General features: G+C 39.7%; 2 protein-coding genes across 9 annotated transcripts in view; one reads left to right on the top strand and one right to left on the bottom strand.

Annotated features, from left to right (window-relative positions):
* The window catches only part of CLSTN3 (calsyntenin 3), a 63,191-nt gene extending 57,065 nt beyond the window's left edge, over positions 1-6,126 (bottom strand). The window contains exons 1-2 of the mRNA XM_063435192.1: positions 5,329-6,126; positions 2,558-2,717 (exon numbers count right to left, since the gene is read on the bottom strand). Coding sequence (XP_063291262.1) covers positions 2,558-2,630 — 73 coding nt within the window. The 5' untranslated portion in view covers positions 2,631-2,717; positions 5,329-6,126. The remainder of the gene's footprint in view (positions 1-2,557; positions 2,718-5,328) is intronic.
* The window catches only part of RBP5 (retinol binding protein 5), a 37,197-nt gene that overhangs the window by 9,633 nt on the left and 1,679 nt on the right, over positions 1-25,885 (top strand). For 7 of the 8 annotated variants that reach the window (XR_010085749.1, XR_010085744.1, XR_010085745.1 and 4 more), the window contains exons 1-3: positions 17,316-17,673; positions 18,685-18,863; positions 19,145-19,246. Coding sequence is in view for 2 of the 8 variants with exons in the window: in XM_063435205.1 (XP_063291275.1) it covers positions 17,604-17,673; positions 18,685-18,863; positions 19,145-19,246 (351 nt within the window). In the remaining 6 variants the exon portion in view is untranslated. Of the gene's footprint in view, positions 1-17,315; positions 17,674-18,684; positions 18,864-19,144; positions 19,247-25,885 lie in introns of those variants that run through there. The other variant, XM_063435206.1, reaches the window with a different exon arrangement.

Here is a 25,885-nt window from a genome sequence, read left to right as displayed (position 1 = left end):
GTGTATAGATATATATATATTATTTCGTTCTATGTGTATTTTGATAAATATATATATATTAATATCACAATACAGTTAGAATGAAATAACACACATTGATATATTTTTTAATTATTTATTTTTAATTATTTTTTTTATTTTATTTTATAACGCATTTACATTTTTTTTATTATATATAAATATATATAACAATAATTATATGTATATTAAATCAGTATCAGTCTACATGTAATTTGATATTCATATGTATATATATATAATTAACACACCTAGACAGTGTATGTGTGTGTATGTATATGTGTATATATATATATATATATACTTAGATCATATATATATGATATATATATATGATCTAAGTATATATATATTTTTTTACACTTATTTTAATTAATTAGATTTTATTTCCAGCCAGCAGGGGGACTAACTGTCATTACAGTTAGTCCCCCTGATGGCAATGCCTGAGCCAGCTAACCCGGCCATGTGATTGTGAGGTCCTCGCAAGGACCTCACTCTCACATGGCCGGGGGGGCCCCAGGAGGACGGACGTGCCGCGGGGGGCTCCCTGGGAGTCCCCCCAACCGCGATCGCCGGCGTGGGATAGCCGGCGACCGGGTACGTTAAAAAAAAAACGGAGGGCGTGCTATTACGCCCGGCGGCGTTTAGAGCCGCTTAAAATCGGGCGTAATAGTACGCCCTCCGGTCTTAAAGGGTTAATCTTCTTTCACAGGCTGACATCATGTGATTAGCAATAAAAAACAAGAAGTAATTTTATGTCCTTTTTAATTTTCATTTCATTCATTTCATTGCATATTTCTTTAACCCCTTAAGGACACATGACATGTCTGACACGTCATGATTCCCTTTTATTCCAGAAGTTTGGTCCTTAAGGGGTTAAAGGAACACTATAGTCACCTAAATTACTTTAGCTAAATAAAGCAGTTTTAGTGTATAGATCATTCACCTGCAATTTTACTGCTCAATTCACTGTCATTTAGGAGTTAAATAACTTTCTTTCTGTTTATGCAGCCCTAGCCACACCTCCCCTGGCTATGATTGACAGAGCCTGCATGAAAAAAAAAACTGGTTTCACTTTCAAACAGATGTAATTTACCTTAAATAATTGTATCTCAATCTCTAAATTGAACTTTAATCACATACAGGAGGCTCTTGCAGGGTCTAGCAAGCTATTAACATAGCAGGGGATAAGAAAATCTTAATTAAACAGAACTTGCAATAAAGAAAGCCTAAATAGGGCTCTCTTTACAGGAAGTGTTTATGGAAGGCTGTGCAAGTCACATGCAGGGAGGTGTGACTAGGGTTCATAAACAAAGGGATTTAACTCCTAAATGGCAGAGGATTGAGCAGAGAGGCTGCAGGGGCATGTTCTATACACCAAAACTGCTTCATTAAGCTGAAATCTAAACCAAATGTTTGGGGTCCAACTTACAGAATCTAGACAATGAACAATGTCTGGATTTTACAGTCCGAGTGGACCCGTATAAAGCCTGACGTTTTTGCCCCATTCAGTACTGGGCCATTTGGCCTTTATTGAATAATCTCGATAATATTATAAATCTTGGGAAATGACATTTCGGAATTTTTACAGAGTTAATTACTACAGCGGGAATTCTCAGGATTTCAAAGTGAATTCAATGTGAATTTCAGATTTTAGACTACAATTGCAAACTGGAAGCATAGCTGACGTGGGGATTTATTCCAATTCAGCTATTCTGGCCCTAAATGTGAAAGTCACAATGCATTCACTTTGATTTCCTGATAATTCTCACTTTAGAAAATAACCCTGTTAGTGTTGAATGTAGCATATAGGGCCCACTTTCACTGGTAAAATACAGTAAGAGTAGTATTGGAACGATGGGCTTGTTGACATTGTTAATAACCATTAAACGGCTTTGAGTGCCTATTTCACAGTACATTACAGAGTGCAAGAGGTTATCGTTTCATTTCACCTACAGGAGTGGAAAGAGTTTTCACAGTAAGAACAATGAAATGCAATTGTTGGCCCAGAACGGTTATTTTATCAAATTCAGTAGATGGCTATAAAATAGTTTGCATTTTTTTGGGGTGGGCAAAACAGAATTGGATTGCTTCAGTCGGAAATCGAAACATTCATATTTTGCTCATAAAGCCATAAATCTGTTTGCCAGAATTGTGTTTCCTTTTTGGCAAGCACAATTTAAAATCCATTTAGTTTTTTTAAACATTTTTTTTTTGTACCAGCAGTAAATACTGAACACAATAAGACGTGAGTCTTTTTCAGCATATATTAGTATCACTATTTCACACTGTACGTGTTCTGTACACACCCCCTAGCTCTTTATTCATGCTTTCTATGTTTTTTACATACACACATTCTGCGTTCACATGTGATATATATTAGGTGCATGCATGCAATCTTTGCACATAACATAGATATTGTGCGCATGCACACATATTGCATTAATTAGTCAGTGTCTTTCCCCCATTCCTTATAACATTACTGCTCATTACCGGTAGACGCTGGTTAATTTTGTGATTTTTAAAGACCAATACTGACCTTTGTTGCAGGTAACAGAGTGCAGTAATGCACTGATCAGCAGCACCCCCAGAGAAAGATATCCCCGGATCATTGTTAGCTTCTAAGATGTCTTGCTGTAAAACCAGAACGTCTCGAGGTATCCAAGAACAATCTCGCTTTGTGACTGTATCCAGTGTTTCTGTAAAGAGTAAGGCAGATCTATTTGGATGTCTCTATTATACTGGGGAGTTGCTAGGTGATTAAAAGACCAAGGGTAATTGTTATATAGTCTGTACTGTCACAACACACACTTGTGACCTGGCCATCTATCAGTAATCTCTCTGCATATTATTCTATTCATATCATTCACAGAACTGTCGCTCTGTTACACTCTGCACACTATCGCTCTATGGAGGTTGTGCATAAAAATTGTCACATTTGTGTTTTGCTGTGCATTGGCATTTGCCTCCCAATGTTTTCCTATGGAAAAGCATCCGATTGGCTGAGATAATCAAGACTGATAATCTCAGCCCTGGAGGAGAAAGTATGAGTTAAATACCTTTTAACTTCATTCTGTGAGGGGCTGGACACCTGAATAGGTAGTCCAGCACATAGCGTTAGGGATACTTTTTTTGTATTCCTAACACTATAGTGTTCCTTTAAGTATGAAACTTTTGGTTCACCTTTATAAAATGGTGGCATTTTTATTTCTTAAACTAAAAATAATATAGTGAAAGTTGCTCATTTGTCAAAGAAAACTCTCACGGGGATGGAAAAAGTTGCCAGAAAAATGGCACACTTTGGTAAAATGTTTTTTTTTTTATACATTATACAAATTTCTTTACCAAAATAAAAAGAAAAAAATGGAACATAATAAATGACATAATAGGCGCAGTAAGGATTAAAAAAGGGAGGAATAAATAGACACAAAATAGGAAAAGCACCAGAAATGCACAAAAAGTAAACCCAACCCTTGATGCATAATACCCCCTAGATTTTCTCTCTAATGCTCATGCCCTCACACATGGATTTGTTTCTACACACAATAACAATGTGCTCTCCTTAGAATGTCTCTCACGCTAACCCGCCATACCCACCCTTTCCTCCATATTGTCTCTTGCATTATAAAAATGGCACCCAATGTTGTTGTTTTTTTAGATGGCTAACATTTATTGACTACTAAATAATAAAGAAAAATAATTTTAATTCAGCAAATTGTTTCAAAGTAACAGCTTTAATAAAAAATAAAATAAAAAAATTATAAACCTAAAACTCAGTATAAAACCATGTCTAATGGTAGCCAGCAGTATAAAAAATACACACTAGGTGTTCATTTAAGACAGGGGTACGCAGCCTTTGCCAATATTAATTTTGTGGACTATATCTCCCCTGATGCTTTCCCAACAATATGTCTTTTAAGAGCATTATGGGAGATGTAGTGACTTGATATCTAGAGTGCTGATGATCTAGGATCTATAAGTGCGGTGTCTCAGGGATCTCTGAACTCTCTTTATGTGATTTCTCAGTGTGGCCTATCAGTGGTATTTTAAGTGACTCTCGGGGCTGTCTCTCTGTACAAGGCCCTAAGGATGCCTTGTATGTCTCTCTGGAGTGTCTCTGTGCTGTGTCACTGTCTTTCAGAACATTCTCCTCTCACATCTCTCAATGGTCTCTGTATAATGTATCAAAGCAGTGTTTCTGTATTGTGCAGGAGAGCTCTCTGTCAGCACTCTCTGTGTGCTCTCTATCAGTACTGCCTCTTGTGCTGTCAGTCAATGCTGTCTCTATGTAACTGGCTATCAGAACTGTCTTCTAGTGCAATTGATAAGGCTGTCTCTTAGTAACTGCCTGTCATTGGTGTCTCACAGTGATACCAGCCAGTGCTGTCTCTTATTGATTGGCTGTCAGTACCCTCTCCTATGTATCTTAGTAACTGTCTGACAATACCATATCCCTTGGCTGTCTTTCAATGCTGTCTCTTAGTGCTATCTGTCAGTATCTGTCAGTACTAGTGCAATTGACAATGTTGTCTCCCTGTCACAGGTGTCTCCAAGTGCTACCTGCCAGTGCTGTCTATTAGTGTTCCTTGTGTGAAAGGTATCTTACTGATGATACCTATCAGTGATGTCTCTTAGTAATTGACTGCCGTGCTGTCGCTTAGTAACTGCCAGTCAGTGTTGTCTCTTTTACATTCCTCTCCTGACTGTCTTTCTCAATGATGTCTCTTTACAATGCCTCTCAGGAAAAAAAAAAAAAACATTATGTGTTGCCTTTCAGTGATGTCTTTCTGAGATTATTCTCTTTCTGAGAGGTCTTTTAATTCTCTATAGAATGTCTCTCAATGTGCTGATTTTGGGGGATTTCTAAGTATTATCTTGCTGGGGTCTCTCTCTCTCTCTCTCTCTGGGATGTGTATCTCTATGTGGTGCTTCCTGATGTCTCTCTGTGCTGCCTTTACAGGATGTCTCAGGACTGTCTTTTTGGGATCTCTCTTTCTGTTGTATTTGTGTGCTGTCTTTTGGGTATGTATTTTTCTCTCTGTCAGTGCTGTGATGTCTCTCTCTCTGTGCTGCATTTCTTTGATGTCTCAGTACTGTCTTTCTGGGATGTCTCTGTCTGGGCTGTCTTTCTGGGCTGTCTTTCCGAGATGTCATTCTCTCTCTTTCTGTGCTGTCTCTGGGATGTGCTCTCTGTCTGTGCTGTATCTCTGTGTGCGGTCTTTCTGGGATGTCTCTGTCTGTGCTGTCTTTTTGAGATGTATCATTACTGTCTGACTCTCTGTGCAGTCTCTCTAGAGCTGTCCCAATTACCTCCCAATGGGGATCCCTGTTTCTCTCCGGTGTCTGTCCTGGAAGATGCTCTGCAATAGAATTTGCTCTGCTATGGCTCTGGCGGATGCTCTGCAGTCTGGGACGGTCTGTTCTGGGAAGATATTATCAACATGAAATGCTCTGCAGTGATGCTCTGCTCTGGGAGGATGCTCTGATAAGAAGGATGCTCAGGAGGATGTTTGTTTCAAGGGAAGATGCTCTGCCCTCCAAAAATGCTCTGCACTCTGCTTGGGGTGTCCAGCTTCAAGAGGAGATGCTCTGCTCTTAAAAAAATAGCTCTGCACTCTGATCTCGGTTTCCACCTTTAATGGAAGAAGCTCTGCTCCAGGTGGGGGATGCTCTGCTGTTGAAGTTGCTCTGCTAGTTGTAGGAGGGTCTCTGCATTTATAGGTGATGCTCTGCTGGGGTAGATGGGCTAATGTGTTGTCCTTAATGTTTAGTTTTTTTTCCCAAAGGGATGCTCTGCTCCAGATGGTTGATGAGTATGCTCTGTTGCAGGGGGTCAATGATTAGGATGCTCTGCTTCACAAGGAGAGGCTCTGCTTTTGGATGATGCAGTGTTGCTTGGGATGCTCTGCTCCAGAGGGGTAATGATGAAGATGCTCTCCACCAGAGGGAGAGGCTCTGCTTTTTGGAGGATGCTGTGCTGCTGGGGATGCTCTGCTTCAGGGGAAAAGCTCTGCTCCAGGGGAGGGTCTGTATAATGTCCTTAGGATGGAGCTGATTCTGCTAGCACTGCAGGATGACATCAGCTGAAGAGTGGCAGCTCAGGGCAGCCAATCAGAGAGCTGCTGCAGGAGGGGGCAGGGGGGGTCTTACCTTGTGTTTCTTGTCCTCTCAATAGCTCTCTCCCTCCCTATCCCCCACCCACCATATTACAGTCTGTCTACCTACATTACTGTCTGTGGGTGGGCCCCTCACCCCCCCCTATTCAGTGGCAGATGTGCCAAGGGGTGATGGAGGGCACAGGGACAACACAATCACACTGGTACTCACACACACAAAATACAGACACCACACACACACACACACACACACACACATAACCAAAGCAGGTACACATATGTGCACATCCTGAAATACACAGATACACAAACAGTGATATACAGAGATACACAAACACAAACACACACACACACAGATATTTACACACACACACAGATACTTTTATATATATATATATATACACACATTTACAAATACAAAGATACAGTCACATGAGCTCCAATATACACATATACAGGCAAAAACATACCTGTATATTTACACACGCAGATGCATATATTCAGGCACATACAGAAACACATATATACAGATTTACACACATGCACAGGCATGTATTTACAAATAACACGCAGACAAACACAGATACACATAATTACACAGGCAGAAAATCACATATACACACAGACACATGCACTTGTATACATTTTTATGAATGTCAAGAAATGCATGTAGATGTGTGCGGACACCTACAGTCACATGCAGACAGTTAGCATTTTAATTCAAAATTGACATATTTATATACACAAAACACACCCACACACACAGATGTTGTATGAACAGTTGGATCTATATCTGCTTTGTTTTTTGTTTATGCCAATTCACACAAACTCAATGAAACACAATGGGGTTGATTTGCTAAAACCACGAATTGCATTTGTTTAACAATAAATCTAAAATTTTTAGGGGTAAAATGGTCAAACTGTGAAAATTTTACAGTTTGACTTCTTACCTTGGGTCTGCCAGGCACCGCTCCCCACATCCATTACAGCTAATTCCATCAGTCCTATGCTTAACCTTTAACATCATTAATGTTCTATATCTAATTCTAAACATCATTTATGCACTGTGTCTAACCCTAAGTATTGGTAACGGATCATACGAACCCTAAACACAATTAATGCACCACAGCTAACCTTAAACATCATTAATGCTCTTGTGGAAACTACATAGTTAGGATGGCTTTTCTTTTAAATGAACACAAGAAGGATATTTAGCTTTGGAATGAAGGATCCCCCAGGGCCTGTTCATTATATTTAATGCTAATGATTTCATCATTCCCTGGACATACAGCAAATGCTGCCCTTTGTCACTGTGACGAACTGGACCTCGTCACGGGTCCTTGGATGGGCATACTTGCCAGCCTCCTACCCTGTGACTATGGCCCCTGTGTTAAACCCTAATGGGAAACACTATTTGTGTCTCTTGGGCTGGTAACAGGAACCATTCAAACTTTCAAAGCCACTAGAAACGACATTTGAACACGTGGTGGCGGCCATCTTGTTCACATGGACCAAAACCGCAAATAGACTTCAGGGGGACTTAGCCGCGAATGCCCTGGAACTATTTTCAGCATGAAAACTTTGCAGTTCCTGGTCGGTTCCCCAGCGGCACTTAGCTGCGATTCTGTGGAACTAATTTCGGCTATGGGACCATGCCTGCGGTTGGTAAAAACTATGACTTCCATGACATTTCTGAACCCCTGAACTGATCTGGGTGATTTGTGGATATGTTGGTCACCCAGATAAGGGGTATCAGGGGATGTAACATTTGTGGGGATACTATGTGTTTTGGGGTACCTTTGGGACTTTTTAGAAAAAAGTGTTTTTTGCGTTTGGAGATAATTGAGTTTAGTATATTACTTGACTCAATTATCTCCTAAGTAAAGAAGAAGGCTTATTGTATTGTATGTGGGAGTGTCATACATTGTAAAAGTGTTATCATTGGTTTGTAAGTTTGTGTCCCTGTCCCCAACAAGGTCCATGTGGGCGTACCCCTTGCATGGGGACTGTAATTAAAAGGCCAGTGCGGCTACCATTAAACCATTCCTGCTTAACCCTCAACACGTAGCTTGGTCTCGTGAATGTAGGGAACCTGCTTTACAGCTATACCACTAGCTCTTGTAAGAGCTTCACAGCTATACTCTCTTGGAGGAGAGGCCTTCCCACTGAGTCCCTGGATCCAAGAGTTTGGTCCAGAACGGGAAGGGACGGCGAGACAACAACCAAGCTGCGGCTGTTCGTGGGGTCTACGGTGCTTATGGTGTCCAGTGCGGTGCTTATGGTCCTCAGTGTCAGCTAGGAAGCATCGATTTGCGGAGGTACCCAGTCGGGGTGCCAGGTGGTCCGTAACAGTCACTGTTCCCTATCTCGGCTCAAGACCGATGCATTACTTTCCTGGAAAGTGTTAGATTAGTGTGGTATGGTTTCCAATTAGACCCAGCCAGGCCTATATTACACATCACTAATCTCCTGTGTGAATCAATTACATGCTGACAAAGGCAGGGTTGCTGAGTTTATTGGGATATAGAGTAACAAGTTGGACTTGGGGGTCATTTTAAAAAATATTCTACATATTAATTGATGTAGCAGCGACAAAATTGGTAGTGGCCCATATATAAATAGTTAAGATAAAATATTAAAGTTAAAAGGTGCAATCTAGAATTGTCAATGGTTTATTTCAAGAAATGGTTTGACAATTTACCTGGTGTCCGCTGGGCGCCATTCACTACCTCCTTAAACTCCTGCGTGGAGCTTCCATTAGCTCTCCAGAGCTAAATCCTGCCATGCAGGGACAGCTCATTGGCTGAGAGTTTCAGCTGAACACCAACAGCCATTAGTCGCGTCTGCTGATGGGAACAGGTATCAAGCCACCAGAACCGCAATAAATGCCAATGGCACCTTATTGTGTATGTGCGAGATAATCTATTGAATGTCTAGCGGCCTTGCTGCGTGACTCTTAATACACCCAATAGCGGCAATGGCTCCTGGCTGATGAAATCACAAGAGACAAGAACATGGCAGTGCCGTGGAGGGAGAGGTAAGGTGAGGGTATCTCCCTAACTGCAAACCCAACGACACCTTCCATACGAGCAGGCAAATCACCTTGTGGGGTACTTGCAAAGGTCCCAATAGTGATGCTTTAAGATAATATACATATATATAGAGAGAGATTTTAATCGATTTTTATTTATATAGGAGTAAGAAGATTACATCGCCAAAAGTAAAAAGCACCCTCTCCAAACTAAGCCAACCCATTTATGCTGCCACCACATGTGACAAAAAGTGCATTTCAGCCTACATTCTCTAAAGCACAAATGACATTGATCCAGCAATATTATAAAAGGGCGAAAATTAACAATAAACGAGAGACATTTAAAATTTTTTTACAGGAACAATAGCTTGACGAGGACAAGCTTAAAGACTAGAGTTGTGTTAATGATACAGGAAAGGGCATTGTATGTGTCTCTGTATTTGCAGTCTGTTCACTTGTAACAACCCTCTCAGGTATTTTTATGAAATTTTGCTTTATTTGAGATTTATATTCATACTTTGAATTCAATACTCTGGGTTATTCTCTAAAGTCTCTAGTTTAGGGAAGTCATACAGGGTATTCAATAAAGTGAGAATTCAAAGTGATTTCACATTCAAAGAGTTGTCCAAGGCACCATGACCACTTCCAATTTTTGAAGTGGTCATGGTGGCAAGAGACTGTATGAGCAGCATTTTTACCTAAAATGCTGCACATACGGAGATATTTGCACTTTTGTGCTGGGGGCTAGTTGCTAGTGTCAATTCTGTGCAAAAAATCTGTCTGTCGCTAGTGCGCATCTTTTTATAGATTTTTTAATTTAAAAAAAAAAATCCTCCCTCACTCCTCTTTCCATCCCATCCCTACCCAGTGCAGTTCACGCATGCGCTCTGAGCTGGTAGAACCGTTCAATCAAATGCTTCCCTATAGATTGTAGATTTTTTTTCCAGCTTATCTAACTAATTTGAAATTCACTTTAAATTCCTTACAATTCCCACATTACGGTCACATTGTTCATTTCTAGTCCTCCGTCCTAAACCCTCCTCAAATCTCCCCACTCTGGCCCTCTCAGACTGAGATTCGCTCACATATACTCCCCACATAGGATTATATAAAATACTGAGATGGTTTTAGGGCACTAAGATACAATAAGAGAGAAAAGACCTCCAAGGTAGTGCATTGAGAATTACTACCAGCGCCACACACTAGAGCAGGCAGGCAGCAGGAGCTTAGTGAGATTAATGCATGGATGACAAAGTGCTGTACGAAGGACGGATTAGGGGTTTGGAGAGCTGGGTCTAGAATTAATGCTGTCGTCTCTATAAAGAAGAAAAAAAAATCTCGGAATAAAAGTAATTGGAAGTATTTAAAGGGAGACACCAGCATGCCATTGATTATATATATTATTGTATTTGAATCTCTGGGATTTTTATTTTTCTGTTTATTGTCAATCAGGGTGCTGAGCACACATCCCATAAATTCATGTGAAGCAGCAGAGGTTTATGGGTTATGCAGTTCAGCAGTACAAAATGGGAATTCCAGGTACATACACTGTGCGATTTGCTGAGTCTGTGCACCTGCTTTACCTCCCTCCCATCCCTTGCCGTAAACCAGGCTTCCCCAAACTCCGGCCCTCCAGATGTTGCTGAACTGCAACTCCCATAATTCTCAGCCGATCTATTTCATTCATAGAATCATGGGAATTGTAGTTCAGCAACATCTGGAGGGCCGGAGTTTGGGGAAACCTGCTGTAAACCGTCACTAAGTATTCACAAACTGCCTACTACTGAGTTTGCTAACCCTTGCAGAGAGCAACATTTGCATCACTGATATAAATGCAGAGAAATGCAAATGTTGATATAAAATGCATTGTCCATGAATATGTTTAACCCCTTAAGGACACATGACATGTGTGACATGTCACGATTCCCTTTTATTCTAGAAGTTTGGTCCTTAACCCCTTAAGGACACATGACATGTGTGACACGTCATGATTCCCTTTTATTCCAGAAGTTTGGTCCTTAAGGGGTTAAGGGGTTAAACTGGCTTAGATCTTTTTTTTATATATATATATAAGATATGCGGGTGTATACCGGTTACAAGAACACATTTCATGCTTAAAGTACAACATTAAAAATAGAAACATAGAATGTGATGGCAGATAAGAACCATTCGGCCCATCTAGTCTGCCCAATTTTCTAAATACTTTTAATTAGTCCCTAATTAGTCCCTTATCTTATAGCTAGGATAGCCTTATGCCTATCCCAGGCATGCTTAAACTGCTTTACTGTGTTAACCTCTACCACTTCAGCTGGAAGGATATTCCATGCATCCACTACCTCTCAGTAAAGTAATACTTCCTGATATTATTTTTAAACCTTTGTCCCTCTAATGTAAGACTATGTCCTCTTGTTGTGGTAGTTTTTCTTCTTTTAAATATAGTCTCCTCCTTTACTGTGTTGATTCCCTTTATGTATTTAAATGTTTCTATCATATCCCCCCTGTCTCGTCTTTCCTCCAAGCTATACATGTTAAGATCCTTTAACCTTTCCTGGTAAGTTTTATCCTGCAATCCCTGAACCAGTTTAGTAGGCCTTCTCTGAACTCTCTCTAAAGTATCAGTATCCTTCTGGAGATACGGTCTCCAGTACTGCGTACAATACTCCAAGTGAGGTCTCACCAGTGTTCTGTACAATGGCATGAGCACTTCCCTCTTTCTACTGCTAATACATTATCTCACAAAGAGCATGATAATATCAAAAAGTAACAATCAAAACTAAAAGTTATTAGTTTTTGCATAATGAAAAATGTAAGGAGAATTTGCAGAAACAAAAAATCACTATGTATCACCTTAACTTCACCAAGATGTCTCTTTTCTCTATGATGAAGATGTGGGGTATATTATGGAAAACAAATCTGTAAGTATTATATAAGACCTCAGCCCCTAACATGCATGGTCGACTGGTACTTGCATAGCCATTTGTTTCTATATATGTGAGTAGCTTCATTCATGTTATCATGAATAACAAACCGAGCTCAGAGCTGTACTTAGGGAATATATATCCAGTGGGAAGGCCAGAAATCTATCAAACACTGTAATCATCAATACAGAAGGCATAGAAGCCGGCCAAACAAGGTCTATAGTAAGTAGGTTTATTTGTGAAATTTTTGCACGAAAATTTATCTAGAATATTCTGAAGCTTAAAAGCTCAGTACTCATTCTTAGCTATACTGCTACATTTGTCGTGACCAGATAACCATTGTTATTGGTTATAATTAATAGAGAGAGAGACCACTTGCAATATTTATGTAAAGTGTTAGCACCATCTATCGGTTTCTTTCTGTCATTGTTTCTCTATGCTATGCTGTTTATATGTGATTGGCCCTGCCCTATTTAAACTGTTTTGTTCTAATTAGCTCCACCCTATCATTTCCTCTATATATACATTTTGTTTCGTATGTATAGTCACGGTGGGTTAAATGGACTGCCAAAAGCCACATATATAGATTACATTGGTGGTGTATAGAATTGAACAAAGGCATTAATTCCTGCCCAAACGTACAAAAAAGATCAAGTGAAAGGCGGCGCTACAATATTGTCCAAGTAAAATATTAAAAAAGATGTATCGAATTATTGTGCAAACATGAAAAAGCAGCACCCCATAAGTGCAATAGCCCATAAATACACTCTTCAAATCTAAAATAACGAAGAAGGTGCGCTGTGCGCTGTGTCTGTAAAACTTTACAATTTTTATAAAACAGTGCAAAATGATATTATATTAAAGTGCATATAAATATACAAAATGTCAATGTGCATACATTTTTAGTGACAAAGTGCTTCAAGTGAAAAGGTTTTTATAAAACACTAAAATTGCAGGCAGCTCTGTATCACCCGAGCTAATACACAAAGATAAAAAACAGAAAAAGAACAGGGCAATCTTTAAAAAAAAAAAAAAAAAAAAATTACAAGTGTAAAATATAAAGAAGCACTCACAAATAGAGAGCAGATGAGCCTGCTCTAACTTTCAGCGCGTGTAGACCACAAATAGGGTCAATGATGCAGGAGAGGACACCAGCCAGGGGTACAGTTGTAAATCTTTATTCACATAACACTTTAAAAGAACGTCCCCACTCCACCTTCTTCCTTCGAATATGTGCTGTGTAGAGTCTTTTCACTATTCAGTTCACTACCGACTGTAGAACTTCAGATATTCCAGATCTCTCACACGGCCACTTCAGGGAGGCGGGGTTAGCATCCAGATCACGTGACAACGTGTCGTGGAAGTGCGTGATGATGCGTTTCGCCTATCGGCTTCCTCAGATCACTTCCTCATCTCCTGCCAGTCTGTATTTAAAGTCCGCCCACCTTTCAACATAATCATTGGCCATTGGTAAAGCCTTTCCTTGCATAAATGACTAAATCTGTGTGTTAAAGGGACACTGTAGTCACCAGAACAACTACAGCTTATTGAATTTGTTCTGGTGAGTAGAATCATTACCTTCAGGATTTTGCTGTAAACACTTTTCAGAGAAAATGCAGTGTTTACATTACAGCCTAGTGATAACTTCACTGGACACTCCTTAGATGGCTGTCCGAGATCCTTCTTGGGTCATGGCTGCCTAAAATGCATCCAAACATTCAGTGTCTTCTCCCTCTGCATGCAGACACTGAACTTTCCTCATAGAGATTAATTGATTCAATTAATCTCCATGAGGAGATGCTGATTGGCCAGGGCTGTGGTTGAATTGTGCTGGCTCTGCCCCTGATCTGCCTCCTTGTCAGTCTCAGCCAATCCTATGGAGAAGCACTGTGGTTGGATCAGGCTACCACTTCTGATGATGTCAGCATACTGCTTGCTGGTCTGAGGCAGACAGGGCAGATCCAGCAGCTTCAGGTTTGAATACAAGTACGATTTTGCTATATTTAGGGAGGCATGAGGGGCCCAGGGGGCTAGATGGTGGTTTTACACAATAGGGTCAGGAATACATGTTTGTGTTGCTGACCCTATAGTGTTCATTTAAGCCTCCTCTCAGGTCCATTGGTCAAATACACATTAACACACCTTAATACTAGTAGTGGCATATTGCCTAAATAGCGCATAGGGCAAATTTTCTTTGAAAGCTAAAAAATGTAACAAGCAATATAAATTATATATAAAAAAAATAATACAGGCTTATTGTTATGTATCACCAAAGTTATATATTCTGAAAGAAATCTCTAAAAAAAATCTCAAGCATAAAAAAAGAAATAAGAGAGATTTTTTTTTTTTACCTAAAAGCTCACTAGGGGAAAGAAAGAGAGACATATTATTGCATCTATTTAAAAAAAGGAATATTCTTAAAACGTTAATAAAACATCTAAAAAGAATAAAACACCTAAAAAAAAAAGCCATCACAGTATACAATTGGGAAAAAAGGGGATAAACACTTAAACAAATTAGGTATAACTGCTGCGGCCTGGTCCGGTGGCAGAGGTCCTCAGAGACCCCAGTCAAGCTTCTGCAACTTGGTCTAAAGCGCTCCAGAGTCCCTAGTAGCAGCGAGGAAGCTGACATGGCGGAGGTACTCAGCCAGAGTACAGGAGCTCAAAAACAGGCAGATAGACAGACAGACAAAGACAGACAGACAGAGACAGACAGACATATAGATAGATAGATAGATAGATAGATAGATAATGGGAGAATCTAGATGCATCTACATCTAGATGAATCTACATACAGGTATAGGATGGATCTATGTGTTATATACAGGTATATGGTGGATCTATGTGTTATATACAGTTATAGGGTGGTAATAAATTAGGCAGGTGCATGCGATTACATAACACTGTATAATTCCTGTGTGTTTCTCAGTAACCAGATCCTGGGAGCAGCAAGAGGTTGTAGAGGGATTAGGATCAGACAGAGAAAAAGGAATAATTCACTAATCCCAACTTCTTTTTCACCAAGGAGCACATGAGACGCATGGTTTGAAAGTACGCAAATACACAAGAACACCCCGCCCGCCCAAGTATAAACACATACAGAAACAAATACAAATAAATCTAGGCACACACAGGTACAGTATAGACATCTATCTAGACGCCAGTCACATACATGGTCACATAATTCAAACACACAAACTGGAATACACAGATAAGGAGATACTCCCCACCCAGAGCAGTTAAATGGACATCAATATACAGGAACATACAGGAACACACAGATACAGATAAATGCTTAGGCAAATACACATGCCTCAACTGTCCCAGGTTTGGTAGGACCTGTCTGTTTCATTCTCCTTGTTCCCTTGTTTTCCACACCTGGAAACACCACAACATTATCCGAAGCAAACGGAACACAAGCTCTTTCAGCCCATGGGCAGAACGCGCTAACAGTGCTCTGTGCATGTGATGTCCTGGATCGGGCTGGTTTGTGATCGATGGTCATCTGGCATGCCTTCAATCTAGGCCGTTGTGTCCCTTATTTTTGGGCATTACCATTTACCCCATAGACTTACCCACCCTGTTCCAATTTTATAACTCACTTTGTTGGTTATCATGCATACCTGCACCTTCATAATACAGTCATACTTACAAATCAGACAAATGCATAAACACACAGGGTCATTTACAAAATCCTGGAATTGTCACCACTTGTCAGGAATTCAAAGTGATTTAAAAATTTTAGGCCAAAAAAGTCCAACAGGAAAAGTTCTTCAAGTCAGCAATATATTTCTAGTTTGTCTATTTTGCCCCGACAATTCACATGGACACAAAACACATACATACACAATAAAAAAAAAATAAAAAAAATTACACATAAATCTTCTTAAATCAATATTTTTTTTTTCACAATAAACAATACCAGGTTGTCTCTAATATTAATTCATTCATTTAAATATAAACAATGGGAAATTAAATGGGAAATGACAGCACTAAATAAAACATTAAAGACCACCTATACCTTGTGTACATACCCTTTGAAATCTATTTTTATGAATGGGAAGATACTGATTAGCTTAAAGCATCAGCAGACTGGTCAAAGCCAATCATTGGTGCCCCTGCCAAACCGTTTGCAAAGTGTTTAACCCTTATAGGTAAAAAAGTACCAGGTAACTCCTGGCACCATAACAACTTCATTTTGATGTGGTTCACTGAGTGTTCCTTTAAGATCCCATGTAGCCCCAGCACTAGCAAGTTACCAGTTTGACCCACGCTTCCCCCCCGTCCCCTGCATTCATCACATAAGGATGGTTAATGGGGCCAAGGATATTTATGACTCTGGGTTCCCTGTCCACCCCTGGGACAATGTGGCTGCCTAGGGTTTCTTTATGGTTAATCCTGCAGTTAGCGTGGGATATACTGGCTTGGAGTCAGCACGCAGCACTAGGTCATTATTTATGAAATGCCAGCGTATATTGAGTTAACTCATTAGTTAAACACCAGCAGGTTGTGCTATATTTACTTGCAATATTATGTTAGTCAGTATTAATCTTGTAGGGGCCCCCTCCCGTCCCCCATTGCAGTATCATCCCCTTTCTCCCTATTTCATTAGGTTTTTGATATGAGAATTGAGAAGTAAGGTTCTCCAATGCTATGTTTATGCTAGGATTTATTATCCCGACAGATATTTTATCTTATCAGTAAAACATATCAAATAACTACATAATCACCCGAATTCCTCCCCTCCTATAATGCTTACCCCCTTCACTTACTCTCTCTTCAGTCTAAGTTAACCCTACACTGTCTTCCTACATGTACAAATACTAGCGGAGAGACCTCTGCTTTAAACATTACAATTGATTATTTAATATTATTTTCTAATCTTATTATATCCGCCGAGGAATATATTAACTCTAAAGAAACATTTATTATAAAATTATTATTTTTTATTCAACATGATAGAGAGCTGTTCCACAAAACAGACACAGGTGTGTCTAATTTATTTTTTAATACATCACAATCATTTTTCATTTGAATGCCTTCATTTACTATATTTATATATATTAGAGTTAAGATATTATGTGTACACAGACACAAAAATAGTAAAGTGCTGTCCAGGAAACGCAGGGTTAATGTGGTTATTCCCTTTTAGTATAATCTGAGATTATATTTCAGGCCTGACAGAAGCATAATAGGGATTACCAAACATTAAAGAGAGAGAGATAGCGATTGGGAGAAACAGAGTGACAGACAGAGATGGAGTGATATAGTGAGACAGACAGAGAGTGAGACAAACAGGCAGATATATTTTTAGAGGGTTAGGTGTGTGGAAGAGAATAATTGTCTCCATATAAATAAATACTTTCATAGAAATAAGAGAGACTAATGGTGGGATTTACAAAGGACAGATAGGTCAGATAATGAATTAGAAAGAGTAAAGTGAATGTGAGTGTAAGTGAGACCCACACACATTGGACATTGCCTAAAGTGAGTGAAGAACGAAGGTCAAGGTGCCACAATGACAGATCTGAATGGTCGCTATGCTCTCGTGTCTCAGGAAAATATGGAGGATTATCTCAAAGCAATAAGTAAGTTGCTAACCTAAGGGGGCAGACGAGTCCTTAGAAGGATGTAGTGACCAGCGTAATGCATGCACCCAAGAGGGGCAGACACAGTATTAGACGGTCTAATTTCACAAATGGAGGATCCAGCAACGATGACATAAATGGGGCATGACGGCTACTTAAGATTGACAAACAAGCCTTTACAAAGTCTTTTGGACCATGAGATTGAGTAATGAGGCAATATGACATGTTGGGGACCGTGAGATTGAGTAACGGATCAGCATAAAATGTTAATGTAATGTGTCAATGTATCATATATTACATATATTATATTTTATTATTGTTTTCTATTTTGTGTGTGGATATGAGACTTAAATTAGACTGAAATTAATTTGGAGGAAAATAAATGTTGTTCTGTCCGAAAGGAAATTCGGCCATTAGTCAAATAGCTTCTGACGAAACTCGTCCAATATTTTGGTTTCAAAGTTTTCATTAGGATGAAAGGAAGGCCGTGATTTTTCAGTGGTTTAGATGAGTAGAAAAGTCCCTAATATGGTACTCTTATGTGGGATTGCCATATTTAACAGTACCAAATTAGGGAAGAAATTTGTTTTGTGCGATTTGTTCATTAGTTCATTCTTCCATTGTGCCATTTGGAATTTAGATGAATGAACGAAAGAGACAGCTTTTGTCCGAATTGCGATTCTTCTAAAAACTAATTTTCAACTCTAGTGGATATTGAGGGTTTCCCCTCACATTAAGTGTATGCAGACATCATTTCTACTTCATTACAGAAACATTGAAACCTTGTCCATTTTTCTGTATTTTATCAATCTGATATATTTGGGAACCTGTGTAACGAACTAAAGTGACATTTTGGGGATCCTGAGATTGAGTAATGAAGCGATGTGACATGTTAAAGTCTATGCAATTGAGTAAAGAATGAATGTGGAATATTGGGAACTCTGTGATTCAAGAAAAAGGGAATGTGTTTTTTTTTTTTTTTTATCAATGTGCCTATTTCTTGCTGCCTAGATATAAACATTGCTCTAAGGAAGATAGTCCTCCTTCTACGTCCAGAAAAAGAGTTTGTGGTGGATGGCAATCACATGATCATACGAACACTTAGCACCTTCCGAAATTACATCATGGACTTCACGCTGGGGGAAGAGTTTGAAGAAGATCTGAGTGTCATTGATGGTAGGACTTGCAAGGTAAGTGTACAAAGTGCATTTTTGGCTGATGTAGCTCAGGTTAAGTTGACGAAGAAGTAGGATTTCCACCAGGGACCTAGCATGGTTTTACAGGCACACATGGATGATGGATGTTATTGGACACAAAAAAAGTCCAGACACCGAGATATCTCCTCACTGTCCACTTCTTGAGCATTGAGAGTATGAGATAACTTAACTTCTCATAAGAATGCATATCGTTTTCTGTTTGTCATCTGCTTTTACCCCATCTCATTGTTTTGTATACTGTTTCTCTCCCACAGACAACTGTGTTTTGGGAAAAGGAAAAGCTAGTCTGTGTACAAAAAGGAGAAGTACCAAACCGTGGCTGGAAACAGTGGATAGATGGAGATTTGCTCCATGTGGTGAGAACCATCTCCATGACATCTATTCTCTTTACCCTCTATGAAGGATTGCATAGTTACATAGTAATATAGGTTTAGAAAAGACCTCTAAAACCCATCTTTTGGCAACCACCCCCAATTTGAAGCTATTTCCAATTATATCACAAAGGGAGAATTGAATATTTGTCAACTCCATAATGGCAATCAGATTTCTCCTTGGTAAAAAAAACCTGTTCAAATGCATGTTAATTATATCCTTGAATATTTCATATGTTTTCAAAAAGACACCCAGGATTTTTCTAAAAAATATCTATAGCATCTAATAAGACAACCTCTAGCAGTCTAGTACAATTTGGTTGTATATTTGAATTCATTATTATAGATAATTCATTACAAATAAACATAAAATAGAAAAACAAACCAATGAATACATTAGTACTTTGCTTATTGGACAGGCAGACCCTTCCCACGAGGATGAGATACTTCAATAAGGAACATTTTATTCTGGTCTATGGGGACTGATCGTATCCTATAATCAACAATTCAGCAGAGATTATGGGATAAGTGGTTTATCCAGACATTGCATAAGAAGATCAGAACTGCTCATTAAATGAACATTATAGTGTTAGGAATGCAAGACTCTATAGGTTTTCCCCATAGCAAAGAATTGACTCAATGCTTTCTTGTGGGGATTGTGAAGATATTGGACGCCCTCAAGCAAAGTGTGAGGACATCTAGGGTCGTTTAGAAGAGTCAAACTCTGTGAAACCGCATGACTGGTAGACATCCACTAGAGGCAGTCAGCCCTGCAATGTAAGCTTTGCAGTTTTACTGAAATGACTGTAGTTTACCTTGCAGAGCTATGGAGGGCAGAATCTCTGTACCCAAAACACTTCAATGAGATGGTCTGGGTGCCTCTATTGTCTTTTATGTCTATAAATATGCATTTTTTCATGATTTTTTCATGGATACCGTGGGAGATTACCTATGAGTGCGGGTCAATAAATGTTTTCTGTGCCTCTATTGTCCCTTTAAATTGATACCGTAACACATCTGTTATCAGTTTATACATAGCCTGGTGAGGTGGGTTCTGTTTTTATATTAGGTTAGCCCTGACAACCCAGTACTAGGGGTTTTGTGCTGCCTGATTGACATCCTCGGGGGTTATATTATAGTGGCAGTGTATTTTTCCGGATTGCTCCCATCCTTAACTCAGACTGCACCCTTCCCCCCAACTTAATAAACACTAAGCATATTACCTACATGACACCCTCTCCTAGATCTCATTCTTTAAGACACTTTATACCAGCGTGTGATGGTACAGTGTGCCTCAAGTCTGTTTAGAGGTTTTTAGAACTCCTGCACTAATACCTCACAATCTCCTAATTCCTATTTATCACCTGGTAACACCAACACCAGCCTACATTAGACTGCATTCTAGCCACAGCTCTATATAACACACAATGACACCCCATACCCTCCTACATTAGACTGCATTCTAGCCACAACTCTATATAACACCCAATGACACCCCATACCCTCCTACATTAGACTGCATTCTAGCCACAACTCTATATAACAACGTACTCAAGCTTCCATCAGATTGTCTCCAGTCCCAACTGTGTGTAATCCCCTGCATCCTCCTTGAGCCTCCTACATGAGATTGCTGGTCTATTTATTCCTCTGTTAGGTGCATCAAATAAATATGCAGATTAATTAGAAAGCACAACCTGTTAGAAAATTAACCTTACGTTAAAAGGTGAAAATGGTGCATGAATGGTGCTTTAACGGGAAATATGCCAGGGAATCAGTGATACTTCTCGCCGACTTCCTAACGCTTGGATAAACTGAACGTGTGAAAAGAAAATCCTACCCACAGATAGTCACAGTGCCCATGAGGACCGAACTTGTGCAGATCCATTTTCACAGATTGCCAGCGTGTAAAGTTAGAAGGTCACCAGAAGGATACGTCTCAGGCAGTTTTTCAAGCTTGTACAGAGGACTAGAAAGAAAATCATCAATAAAGCAAAGCAAGAAGCGTTGTGGTTTTCATGCATTTTAAAAGTCTTCCGGGATGCTTAGTGCAGTTAGACTGGTTTCTAGTAATTTGTTTCCCAAGCATGTTCTGTCACTTTAAAGAAATAGGAACCAATAGATACCTGCTATACATAATGGGACATTGAGACTAGGAGATGGTATCTCCTTTCCAGAATAATTGTAGCCTTTGCCAATACAGCAAAAGATAGTGTTGCTGTATAGTTGTTAAAGGGACACTATAGGCACTCAGACTACTTCAGCTCATTGAAGTGGCCTGGGTGCACTATTCATGTCCCACTTATAAATGATTACATTGCAGGACTAAGACTGCCTGTAGTAGCTGTCAATGCTTAATGCAGCATTATCCTATATAGCAACCGCAAACTGTGACTCTAATTGCTGTTTAATAGCTGCCACTAGTCTAAAAACTGAACACCAGCCTCTTACCTGGTGTAAAGAAGTTAACGACAGTGAAAACCCAGTTTAACACATTGTATACATCGTCGCCATCTCCTGTTAAGGCCAATCAAAAGTACGCACTCCGGGTGAGACTTTTTTTTGGCCGGCAAGGTGTGGTTTCTGTGTATGTTTCTGTGTATTATCAACTAGTGTCTAAACTGGAAGTGCTTAGTATCTTTGTGAGCAAACGTTATTGGTGGTCAGCCAGTAAAATATACCAAAAAGCCTGAAAAATGCTCTGTAATTACTGCTGCTTATGCCAGCCGTTTACTGACAAGGGCCTCAGTTTTATGTACTGATTTTGTATAAACTTTTCAAATGGTTAAATATTTTTGGATAAACTTTTAAAATCATTTAATCGTATGAATAATATTTTAATTTTGTAAAGGTTTGATTTTTTTTTTAGATAAATTTATATATTTTTTACATATATATTATTTATTTTTTGATATTTTAATATAAAAAAAAAAAAAAAAAAAAAAAAGCTTCCCCCAAAATATTAAATCGAGGCTGTGATGGACTGCCTAGCACCCCGACTGGATACCTCCATCAATCGCTGCTTCCTAGTAATCCTTGAGTACCATAAGCACTGCACCGGACACTATAATCACCGCAAACCCCACAAACCGCCGCAGCTTTGTTGGGGTCTCGCTGTCCTTCACCCACTCTGGACCCAAGACCAGGATCCAGGTTCCAGTGGCTAGACCTCTCAAAGTCTAGAGAACGAAGCAGGCTGCTCTTACAAGAACAATTGTTGTGATCCAATGGAGTATAGTGATTATAGCAATCCCCAGAGTGAATATTGCTCTCCAATCCCCCAAACATGAGCCTAGACTTCATGAAGGGTAAAACAAATCTCTTGAATGGCAGCCACAACTGGCCTTATATGCAGGTCCCCATGCAAGGGGCACTCCCCCCTAGACCTGAGAGTAGACTACAGTAAAAACATACACATGATTACATTGACTCTCAGGTCCAGGACACTCCCATACAAAATAGGTCAATCCCTCCCCAAGCCTGGGAGATAATTGGGTCAGCACTGTATTAAACTCATAGAATAGAAAACATACATAGAAAACATACATTTTTACAAAACCCCCAAAATGCCTTTAAAACACACAACGTCCCCACAAATGTTACATCCCCTGATAGCCCTTATCTGGGTGGCCAGCATATCAAAAAATCATCCAGATTGGTTCAGGGGTTCAGGAATTTCCTGGAAGTCATAATTTGACCGACCGCACGCATGGTCCCATGCCCAAAACAGTTCCAGAGAATCAGAGCTTGCGGTCGGTCTAGGTCGGTAATTTAAAAATGAACAAACTACAGAACATAGTCAATAGTCTTACCCTGGAGCTTGTTCCCTTTGTTCGTAGGAACGTTTCCACTAAACAGTGTCTTCCTAAGTGTTTTAAAACCGAACACAGGCTATCATGGAAGTCCAGCGGTGTTCGGGAATTTCAGTGTCCGAAAATAGTTCCATGAACTCGACAATGTTTTCATGCTAGCAATATGGCCGCCACCTTGTGGTCATCCACAGGAAATGCGGCCACCCAGATAAACACTTAGAACACTGCGGTGGAAATTGCTACAAAGTAGCAATTAGGCTTAACAAGTTCCAGGGCGGTCTTCGGTTCGTGCGGCTGTTCGGTTCCCGAACCAAATATAAAATCCCACGAACCAAGTCTGTTCACATAGTTTTTTTTTTTTTTAAAGGGCCCATAGTCTTTTGGTAAGAGGCTGACCAGCAGGCCCTCCAAAGAACACGTGACGAGGCTCAGTTCGTCACAGAAGCCAAGGTTGGAAATTAGATAAAATTGGCAAGTATGTTAAATAACTAAGGTAAAAAAAATACCTGTGAAACTATTTTCTATTCTATAGATTTGCTTGGAATTGGTTAAACCAATGTTGCGGTGGAATGTATTCTCTTAATGTAAGCTTGGTGTATTGTAAAGAATACAATTAGAGGTCTTGAAATATATTGAAAAGCACAAGCAGCCAATCAGAATACAGCTTTGATTTTAATTTGTCCACTTAGCTTTCCCTTTTTCTCGTTTTTCCCTGCTGTTCTAATTACAAGCTTCCTCTAAAATGTAGGGTTCTAAAGCAGTAAATGAAAATAAATGCAATTCGTTTGACAAACATAGAAACAATTTAATTCAGGATGAAAATAGTCCTAATACAATCAGGATATCACACATCACTGATTCTGAATTCTTTTTTTTTTTTATTTAAAGAAGACACTACCCATTAAATGGATATTCCAGGATGTAGCATATTAATGCATTACGGAGATAATGCATTAAAAATGCAATAAATAAATAAAAAAAAAAAAAAAAAAAAAACTACAGAAATTCCTTTCTCTGATTTACAGCAAATATGAAGCTTCTGTGTACAACTTCATTACCCTATCTACACGTCAACTCTATCCACTGAGCTACTGAAATGACCCAGTCACTTAAAGGGACGCTGTAGGCACTATAACCATTTATCTCATTGAATTGGTTATAATGCTTTGAGTCCACTGGAACTGTACCCCCAATCAGTTTTAAATCATTTTGAGCAGATTAACACCCACAGCTTGGCCCATTCCTTTAGCCATACCAATTTGTACCTGCAGTGGATGGCTGTGTTAGGCTGAAAATGGTCACCTGGCACTCTCAGCCAATCACAGGCACCCATTGGTGCTCAGGGTAATGCTTCCCCATTAGCCCAAGCAGCAGAGAGGGGATGGACTCCTGGGGACTCTCGTTGTGCATTAGAATATTTAAAAAAAATATTTAATACTGAATGGAAGGATGGAGGCAGGTGATTGCAAAAACTATAACCACTTCAATGAGCTGAAGCTGTTACGGTGAGTAAAGATTCACTTTAACTACTCAATCCAGCCACATACTGAGTCTAACCTGCTGCTATGTCCACCCTGCGATCCATCTATTCTTTCTATTAATGACCTCATCCACCCAGCCTTCAACCCACTCTGCCCATCCAGCTACCCACCTGCTCTGTCCACCCATGTACTTTGTACACCCAGCCACTGTATTGACCCATCTAACTATTCTAGCCACCAAGGTGAGCCTTCCTCCAGCTACTGTATCCACCCATCTACCTATGCTATCCACCAAATTATTTCATCATCAAGCCTCCCATCTACTTTAAAAGCCAAGGCTTTCTATCCATGCAGGGGCACCATCCACAGACTCACTCTATGTACCCAGACAACCCAACTGTAAACAGGGCATAACTAGAAACTGCTGCAGGGCTTTGGTGCAAGAATCAAAGAAGCTCTAAAAAAAAACTTTTCAAACCTCTCCTCTGCTCCCTTCTCATCTTTGCCGCCCCTTGCTCCTCCCCTCCCCCCATGGTAATTGTGTGAGGGGTTAGCCTAGTGACTGTGTGGTGGTTGGCATAGTGTGTGTGAGGTTGACAGATTGTGATTGGCGAATGGCTGAGTGTGATTGTGTTTTATGGTTGGCTGAGTGTGATTGTGTTTTATGGTTGGCTGAGTGTGATTGTGCGTGGGAGTGGGGCTGTGCCTATTATTATTTTTTTTTTAATTCTTTATTTTGAAAAAGAGTCTAAGAAAACATACAGCAGGTATAGCACACAATAGTGGAAACACCGAAACATGAAAACATTGCCCGACAATTATATACAGCTCAAAAACAAGTGCAAAATATAACCCCCCAACAATACAACAAATAGGCGCTGCATAAGAAAGAACAAAACTTGCAGAAATAAATACGGAGTGTGTAAAGTTGCCTGTGTCACACAATACATTGCGAAGCCCTGTTCAGGCAAAAAAAGAAGATAGAGGATAGAGAGAAGAGGAATATGAAAATAGAAGAAAAGAGAGTGAAAATTAAGAATGGCGACTCGGCAGCAGTGCTCTTACTCAGTGAATGAGCTCCAAGACGGCGATGGAGCATTTACCAAGCGCGCACTCACAAACTTTAAAAGGTATTTAACATATTACTAAAATAGCCATATTCTAAATAATGATACTGCAAGGAGTGGTGGAAGATGACAGGCCTGATCCCCTCTCGATTGGTGGAACTCCAGGGCCCGATCGCCATAGAGACTGTTGCGACCCTCTTAGTTACGCCACTGCAACTATTCTTGCTTCATCTTCAACAAATCCCCTCCCGAGTGCCCATCCAGCCT

This window comes from Pelobates fuscus, chromosome 10 (genome assembly GCF_036172605.1).
Source record: "Pelobates fuscus isolate aPelFus1 chromosome 10, aPelFus1.pri, whole genome shotgun sequence".
NCBI lineage: Eukaryota > Metazoa > Chordata > Amphibia > Anura > Pelobatidae > Pelobates > Pelobates fuscus.
Note: the sequence above shows the minus strand (reverse complement) of the source record. Positions and strands in the feature narration are given on the sequence as shown.